Source organism: Selaginella moellendorffii, unplaced genomic scaffold (genome assembly GCF_000143415.4).
Source record: "Selaginella moellendorffii unplaced genomic scaffold, v1.0 SELMOscaffold_59, whole genome shotgun sequence".
In the NCBI taxonomy this organism is placed as follows: Eukaryota; Viridiplantae; Streptophyta; class Lycopodiopsida; order Selaginellales; family Selaginellaceae; genus Selaginella; species Selaginella moellendorffii.
In genome coordinates, this window is record NW_003314320.1 from 1,241,309 (window position 1) to 1,250,264 (window position 8,956).

General features: G+C 46.2%; 1 protein-coding gene and 1 pseudogene across 1 annotated transcript; one reads left to right on the plus strand and one right to left on the minus strand.

Annotated features, from left to right (window-relative positions):
* The first annotated feature begins 1,566 nt into the window (after positions 1–1,566).
* LOC9643967 (probable methyltransferase PMT12) lies at positions 1,567–3,998 on the plus strand. The gene is made up of 8 exons (XM_002983681.2): positions 1,567–2,182; positions 2,258–2,392; positions 2,442–2,700; positions 2,754–2,846; positions 2,917–3,070; positions 3,142–3,405; positions 3,464–3,670; positions 3,728–3,998. Exons 1-8 carry the CDS (start codon positions 1,616–1,618, stop codon positions 3,933–3,935), a joined length of 1,887 nt encoding a protein of 628 aa, XP_002983727.2. The 5' UTR covers positions 1,567–1,615; the 3' UTR covers positions 3,936–3,998.
* An 849-nt stretch (positions 3,999–4,847) lies between these two features.
* Positions 4,848–8,554, minus strand: LOC9643968 (annotated as a pseudogene).
* Positions 8,555–8,956: the final 402 nt, after the last annotated feature.

The following is an 8,956-nucleotide window of genomic DNA, read 5'->3' on the forward strand; positions in this document are numbered from 1 at the left end:
CTTACCACAGTAATTTTCAGAATCACACTCAAGCACACCAGGAGAACTCTTCCAATATCTTCGAATTTAAATCTGCTAGAGCTTTCATCGTCAACGTTTTCCTTCTCGTTATGCTTTTGAGCAGCAGCTTTTATGAGTGTAAGATTGCCAAGGCCGAAGAGTTTGTAGTGCACGTGGAGGCTAAAGAGCAACAAAGCTTCAAGACTTGCATGGCTACCTGGTTTGGACCTGCGTCTGGCTCCTAACAGCACGCAACTCGTGGAGTCTCCGATGGTTGATTCGTTATCCATTTGAGGGCATTGTAGTGGCGAGCTCAAAGATCGACCACAAGCTTTCACTGGGAGGTCCTGTTGTCAACCGTGCCGGCGAGATGATAGGGGTGATTATTGCACACAGCCTACTGAAGAAAAACAGCGACTCGAGAGGAAAAGCGTGCGTTACCTGGTTTGGAACCAAGATGTGTTTCGGACTTGCAGGAGTTTCTAGATGATGCACTGAAATGGAAGAAGCACTCGAGGTGATGCAAATTATGAGAGTTAAGTTCATTGGTACTTCTTTCTGGTTCCTATTTCTTTCTTGTCTTTTAGAGTGGAAAAATTGCTTGGAACTCAGGAGGTTGGTCGCGTGCATGGGAGCTGACTTCACTTCTCCCGCTCAGGAGTGGTATTCGCAGCATCCACTGACAGGTTCTTAAACATCTATTTGATTTTGTTGACACTAATGTATTTTTCGCTTGCAGAATTCATCGACAGAGCTTTGAGGCAGTTTAATGCTCCAGCGCCTAATCGTCCGACGTCCGCATGTCCGAGGAGAAAATCCAGAACTTCTACAAGGAGCAGGAAGCTGTCAGAAAGTTCTTCCATCGATGGAAAAACCCAATTTTCGCCTGTACATCTAAAAGACTCCTATTCTTTCGTTCACAATCGTGTGCTTCTTTCTCTCGGATGAGAGATCTGGAGGAATTTGGGAGTTCTTTCTCTAGTTTCTTCGTAGATCTTCTTCACAGATTTAAATTTGCATAAGCAAAGATCATGGTGAAAGCATAGATCGAGCGCCAGTTTTCTGTCGAGCAGGAGTGTGACCTCATGGAAAACGAGCTCCGCATCTTCCTAGCATATCTGCAAAGTTGGACGATGGAATAATGCAGCCTTTTATTAAAACAGAATATCTAGATCTTGTTGTCAAGACTGATTCTAATTGTCAAGATAAGCTCGAAAAAGCAATGCCTTTGTCTCATTTTTATTTTACTCCAGATGTTGTCTTTCATACAGGCCACCAAAATGCCCATAGTCTCAACCGATGATTATTCCGCAAGATCCTCTAACTTGCTGTCTACTCTTGGTGTATGATCTCGCTCGCTTTCTCCTAATTTGCTGACAGACACGGTCTATACAAGAAGACTGTGGCTTTTCCTCTACGTCGATTTGCGATTCTAATCTTTGCTTGGACGTTTTACATACGAGTGCAACGTGCCAAATTAGCATTCATAGGCGATGACTATGCATGGATTCCAATGGCCCCAGATGGGGACACGTCATGCCCACACATCGATGGACACATTCATACACAGGGAAGGAAAATTTTCCCGCGACTTTGGAGGTCGGCGGTTCGATTTATGATAATGGGTGTTTTCTTGCCAACGCCAAGCAACTCGCATCTTGGGCGGTATCTTTGGCTGGTTCACCGATCAAGAAGAAGCGATGGCGCCCGCGCTCTCTTCTCTCTTCTCATCTACCGGCGTGTAGCCGATCAATCCATGGCCGCCTGGATTACTGGGATGCTGGCGATCGCGGCATTCTTGCAGATTTCCAGCACCGCGCAGCTCAATCTCTCCAGCAACATCGAAATTCTGGGGTTTCTTGATGGCCAGGGCTCGGTCGCGATCGAGGGACTGATAGGGATTGGGAAGGAGGAGAGCGTTGCTGTGGCGGAGGTGGAGGAGGAGATTATCTCGTCGCGGCTGTCACAAAATTCTACTTCCGACAATTCAAGGCTCAGGGACTTGAGGCGCTCGATTTCTTCCCAAGCCTGCAAGTCGATCCCAACGGATTCAATCCCTTGCCAGATCGAGAATGAGTCTAATTCCTCCAGCTGCGAGCGCCGGCGCATTGAAAATCCCTGTCTCGTTCCGCTGCCACGGGGATACACGCGCCCGGATGCCTGGCCTTCTTGCGTCCACAAGGTTCGCGCCGCTTGCGATTCCTTCCCTCCAAGCGAAGAGGAATTCTAGGGTTTGATCCTTTCGATTTGATGCCAGGCAAGGGCGGAGAACATCGGCAATGGCGATCTTGCGCGGTCGACCGCCGCTGCGATCCAAATGCACGGCACCAAAATCTCGTTTCGATCTGCCGAACTGGACGCCGCCAGGAAATATGTCGATGAGCTCCTCCAGGTAGTAGTGGCATTCTTGAGATGTACAGAAGAATTCTTGCTTTCTACAGTCGCTACCAGGATTTGAGCCCCGGTTGGCCCTGAATCTAGAGGCCGGTGTGGGGAGCTTGAGCGTGGAGTTTGATAGACATGGAGTTTTGGCGCTTTCCATCGCATCGAAGAAATCGAGAGCCGATGCCATCCAGCTTGTTCTCGAGAGAGGCTTTCCCGGAATGGTCCAGAGTTTTGCCAGAGAAAGACTTCCATATCCAAGCGAGGCCTTTGATCTCATCCATTGTGGAAGCTGTAGTACGTCTTGGGCCAGGAAGAGTGAGTGAGCATTGGATGTCTAAGCAATTGACAAACTGGTTTCTTGCTTGCAGGAGCGTTGCATCTTTTCGAAGCTGATCGAATTTTGCGACGAGGTGGTCTTTTCGTTTGGAGCAATACATCAGGAAAAGAAAAACTATGGAACGGTTAGTCTTTTTCAGTTTTCTTTTTATCTTGATGGTCTTGATTGATAGAAGCTTTCTCTGCATTTGGCAGATATGTTGAAAGCAGCAGTTTCGATGTGTTGGATCCTGGCTTCGAGAAAAAACAAAGTTGCTATTTGGCAAAAGCCCACGAACAATTCGTGTTATCAGCTACAAAACCACTCGGTGTTTTGTGATCCTGGAAGTCCACCTCCTGATGATGCTTGGTAAAATACTCGCGAAGGGTATGTGATAAGCTGTTGGACTCACACTCAGGTTTTATGCTTTTCGCTGTCAGGGGCATTCCATTGCAAGCTTGTATATCCGGTCCTTCAAAACTAGCAGCAACAAGTGAAAGACGCAGCTGGCCAACACGATTGCTAAATGCGATGCGCCTCAAGACCATCCTTTCTTACAACAGCTTGAAGTTGGCCACAGTGGAGGCGTATGAAGCTGACCTGAACTACTGGAAAATGCTGACGGATTTTTACTTGACATCTTTGGGTCCATCAAGGATTCGGGAGATTCGCAACGTTCTCGATACAAACGCTGGATATGGCGGGTAAGAGAGAGGCTTCTTGCGTTTTGGAAGCTGATAAAGCTTGGAGATTGTTACGTAGGTTTGCTGCTGCATTGGCATCACGAAATCCTGCTCTGTCATGGTGGGTGCTCAACGTTTCTCCGGTGGACAATCCTCACAACCACCTCGCAAACATATTTGATCGAGGACTGCTGGGAGTTTATCACGATTGGTGCAAAGCTCTGCCCATGTATCCACGCTCCTTCGACTTGGTGCATGCTTCTCGACTCTTCTCCGCCAAGCACAAGTAAGCCCCTTGTGATAGTTTTGATTTCCGTAGTTGCTAATCGCTGATCTGGTGCAGTTGCTCAATGGTTGTCATCCTTCTCGAGATCGATAGATTGCTAAGGCCTGGAGGTTTTGCGATATTTCGAGATGACATAGGGACGCTGCTAGAGGTGAGGAGTATTGCCAACGCTTTGCATTGGAAGACAACGATTCAGGACACTGATAGTGGACCTCAGGGCAAAGATAAAGTCATGCATTCCCAAAAGACTTCTTGGCAACCATAGTGAGGCGAGAGAACTGTGTATTTTGTTTCCGAATTTAAGAGCACGTCTTCCATTCAGTTTCAACGTTGATGCTTTCATAAGGTGATCGGTGGAACTCGTTCATGCTGAGAATATTCTTTATTTCTAGTCAGTTCAACTGTCTGTATTTGCCGTCGCCCACTTCACGCCCATTTCATTTGGTCAGTAAGATGCAATGCTCTGGAGATCGCCCGGGTGCAGCGCCATCAGAGAAAATATGTAGCTCCGATACCATGTTGGAATGAGGAAGTGTGGACAATGTGTCTATTATGGATCCATTGTCCATGTTTCCTCATTCCTTCATGGTATCGTAGCTGCATATGTGCTTTGATTGGCTAGTTGTTTCCCACCTGGTCTAGTTATAATGCAAATGGAACGGTTCTAGTTCATGGAAAAGGATCTGTGGGACAAAGTTTCCAGAAGATAAGGGAGAACAACACAGGGGAAGGATCTCCTTGTGAAAAGTAGCATCTGACATTTTGGAGGCGCCAACCACGGCGACGAGGTGTCTCCATACACAGTGAGGACCTACGGTGTACAAGACGATCTTGGTCTTCAGTGCTACACCAAGGGAATACATGCAGGAAATCGTGAGCAAGAAAGTGGATCCAAGTGGCAGGCTTCTATTCCGCAGAGGACATGGAGTGGATGCAGAGTCCAGCAAGCCGGGACAGGATTAAGGACTTGAGGACTGGACAAGGGCTTGAATAAGCTTGTGTGGCTGATGACACTCCCTACAATCCATCCCATGAGCGGGATCGTGGTGTCACCTTTCATGGGTGATCCTGGTGACTAGGAGCTGCAGGAACTTGCTAAGTGTCGGGATGTGGTTGATGCTCTTCGCATCAGGACACTGATAACGTCGGGGCAAAGATAAAGTCATGCATACCTCTATAGTAAAGCGAGATCGTTTTGAAAGAATTGTGTATTTTGTTAACACGTCTTACAAGTGGCATGGTTTCATACTTTTCCATATCGCCAGTATTGTGCCCAGCGATGCATTGTATCCACCACTTGAGGAAAAAGAGCATTAACACTCTCGTTTATCAGTAATTGGAAAAACTGGATAGCTTCCTCGTCGTCCAAAGATAATTGGAATTTTTCTTGCAACTACAAGCAAAACACGGCACGATTACTGCTGCTGACATACAAGGAAAACTTACCTTCAAGATTGCAACTTCGGAATTTGACATTAAATAGAAGAGGTTCAGTATTAAGTTGCTGGACTTCCTCAGAATGTTGAATGCCTCACAGCAGTATAGCTTAAACTTCCCGTAGTATTCACTGTAAACGACATGGATAAATTGGTTTGAAAAAGGACAAATCCCGTTACCTGTTAATACCTCCCATGGCGTCGACCATTTCTTTACACAGCTTCATAGGTGGAGGGAAAGGCTTTGGATCCTTGCCAAGAATGAAGCCAAAATCTACATGAAATAATCGTCCATCGTCTCTGATCAGTAAGTTTTCCAAGTGCCTGTAGATGGAGAAGCTTCAAACCCGTTAACAAGCACTAACAAGAATGCTTGCCTGTCTCCCACACCCAAAATGTACGTTATAACACAATATCCAGCGCAGCTCTTCACAAAAGTTTCGAGACATGGTGCGCTGATCCCGAATTGACCCTCTGGATCGGGATGGCATTGTCGAAAGTAGTTGATAATAGACCTGTGACGGACCAAAATCTGCAACAATAATTAACGCCTGAAAAGAAGAAGAAGAAGAAAAAAAAAACAACAAAAACAAAACAAAACATACCGTTTGCAAATTCTTTGATCCTGTCACGAACTCGAGCAATCCCTCGTCCTTGTTGGTAGCAAGAACCCTGTAAGGCGTGAGCTGCAGATCAAGGTTCTCCACTTTCAGAAGCTGGTCCATCAGAGTGATAAGTTGGATCACCTATAACGGAGTAAGTTACTTTCCTCGCAAAACAACGAAAAAAGAAAAAGAAAAGCTCACCAGCTGATCTTGTTGGAGATCATCACCTTTTTTGAACATGACCTTGCAGCTTCCACCAGCCACAGTTCGAAAAGTTAATACTAGTGGACTACGTGAACTCGTGAACACTGATGATTCACGTGGTACGATCCCCGTGATTATAATTTTCGGATCCAAGGGGGAAGGCAGCTCCTCAAAGGAGGTCAAGTCGCTAAGCAGTTGACGAAGCTTCTCGTCCTTGTCAGCAACATCCTTGACAGCCGTGGTAATACTGCAGAGCTTAGAAACAAGCTCAGTTTGACGGTGAAGCTGGTCCAGCAGCGGCTTTCCACTATAATCCATAGGCTTCTCCTGAAACAGAATTTATAGCAGAAGGAAATCAATATAACATGCACACACCTTCAACATCTGTGTCTCAAACAAGTCGTGCACGGAAAAAAATCTCTTCGTTTTGTTTGATGGCTCTGTCGCTTTGGCGAGTTCCTTCATCACATACCAATGAAAAGAATTAGCCAGGTCTGGGATTTGCACCGCTGTAGGAAGGTTGTTTGTCAGACCAGCCAGACTTGGTAGCACAAGAATCGGCTTACCTTTCTGTACCAAAAAATAAGCAAGCGGGGACTTGTCACATCGTTCAAACTGAAGAGCTTGTACTAGCTGCAACCAGTAGCACTGCAGCTCCTCCGCCGTTGTTTTCTTCCTCAAAGCCTCAACTGCATATGCTCGTACCTGGAATGCACCTAACGTGGTAAGGATAAAAGAAACTGCTGTGGGACTAGTACCTCCTCACTCTCAAAATCAGCAGATAAGAGCTCCAGAGCATCTGGAATATCAACAGGTTCCCACTTATGCATCAATTCCGTCGCTTGCTTTGCTTCCTGCACGAATAAAGAAGTAATCAGGAGGAAAAACTCCAGAGTACACCACCTGTGCGTCATTCCAATCAACGCATCGAAGAAACTTTGTAAGCGCCTTTTTGTCGGTCGACAAGTAGAAACGAAATTTCCACAGTAACATTTTGTCATCGCTAGTCAGCTTTTGCGTGGGAGGAGAATTACACACTTGCATGAGTACTCTGCAAAAACATAATGTCTGAAAGAAACACCAATGACGAACTGTAGCGCACCTCTTTTCTTTGGAGCTCGGTTTCAAGTCCGGGTCAATGACAAGTCTTGAAATACTTCGAGCCAGTTTGAAGTGCTTGACCTCACAGGGATTTTCACGACCAATCTCGGTATCCCATAGTGCACACAAAGTTCTAGAAGTCGGTGGCTGAGAAAGTAACGCTTCAGCTCGTTCCTGGAACAATTGTAAGTTACAAGGGAGAAAAGCGGAAACACGAGGTAAAACCTGGTACTCGACGGCGTGTCCGAATGACCACAACTTCACTGTCAAAAAAAAATGAGTGCTGCTCTTTTTCTGCTCTGCCATGATCTTGTCGATAGCTTTCAAAGCCGAGTTGTCCAGCCAGTCAATGTGTTCGATCTCTCCTCTTTCATACTTCGAAAGGAGCTTGTCAAGACGTTCCACTTCCCCTCTCTCACCTTCCGGCACCTGAGAATACTTCGTTTGGCCAGTAAGTGATCTAAGCACGTAAATACCTTGCCAGGCGTGGTGCTTACAGCGGAACCATCGGCAACACGCCCTCGCCAAAGCCTGAGCCTCTGCTTTCCAGTTTTAAGCTGTCCCTTACTGTTAAATAGCTTAAGAGTTGAACCACCTACGGCGATTTCTTGCAATGGGTTCGATACATCCCACACCTGTAAACAAATGCATGGTCACAAAAACGACACAAAGCGGAAAACACTACACTTAACAGTGAAAGCTAGCTGCGCATTCAAAGACAAATCTCTGTACTTTCCAGTAAGTGTGATCGCCTCGTTCCACTTATAAGGCTTTTCGATTGCCAATCTTCATGGGAATCAAAAAAATTAAAAAATTTACCACGTAGATTTAACCATACCCAGTTCTTGTGACGAGGCCAAAAGGCGATCCATCAATGTAAAGCGCGCATTCCACATAGAGCGCAGGAGAGAGATCTTCTGCAGTGGAAGGAAAAGAGTATATAAATAATAAAATTTTCCCTTGTACCTTGAGAGCTTGGAGGCGAGCGCAAATCTCCCTGCAAGGACTCTACAAGAGCTGTTACCGGAAAATTGATATCCGAGGAGAGGAACACTTGATCCATTCGTTCCCCTTCTGCTAAGAAGCCCTAAGCCCTAGGTAATAATGGAGGGAAGTTCAAGCGACTAAGGCCAAGGGCCGTCGCTTGCGTGAGGAGGGGCAGCCAACAGACTTGTCCTTGTTCTGTGACGATGATCTTGGCTGCCTCCCGGAATTGGCACTGCTTCTTCTCTTGCTGGGCGGAGGAAAATCTTCCCAAACAAAGAATTCTGTCGAATCGATCGTTTTGGCCCCAACTTCTGGAGCAGTGTAGTGCTGCGCGCGTGGTCCCTGCAGAGAATCGAGCTTCACCTGTTCTAATTTCTCCGCAACTACATGCTGATTGCTCTCACTCTCATCTTGTAGCGGCTGTCGATCCTGCTGCTGCTCGGGACCTAATTCTACCTCACCGCCGAGCTCCTCGGGATGACACACAAGCTGCAGAAGCTCCGCCTTGCGGACAATCTCCTCGATTCTCCACCCGATCTCCCAGAGTTGCTGCTGCGCCATTGCTCTCTCGCCAGAGCCCTAAAAGCGTTTCCCGCTCTACGCTTTAATTTTAAAATTTAAGCCCGTTAGAAGTGCCGAATTCTAAAAATCATCCAACGGTCTGTAACCCTGCAAATTTCTAGTATCTCAACTAGTGCCCCAGTGCGCTCTCGTAGTCTCCCTGACGAAAGAATGCATTGCCTTGGGCCTAGAAACAAGAAAAGTTCTCACAAACAACTAGAACAAAGATTGAAAGATTCATCAATTCCACACACATGAGCACTATGAGTTTATCGGATGATAACTGCATTGAAATATTTTTTGTGTTCCAATCTAAAATCCCAATTTCCGCCAGGGTTAAGAAAATAATGTATGAATTCATTTATTTAAATATAATTTTTGTACATAAAGGT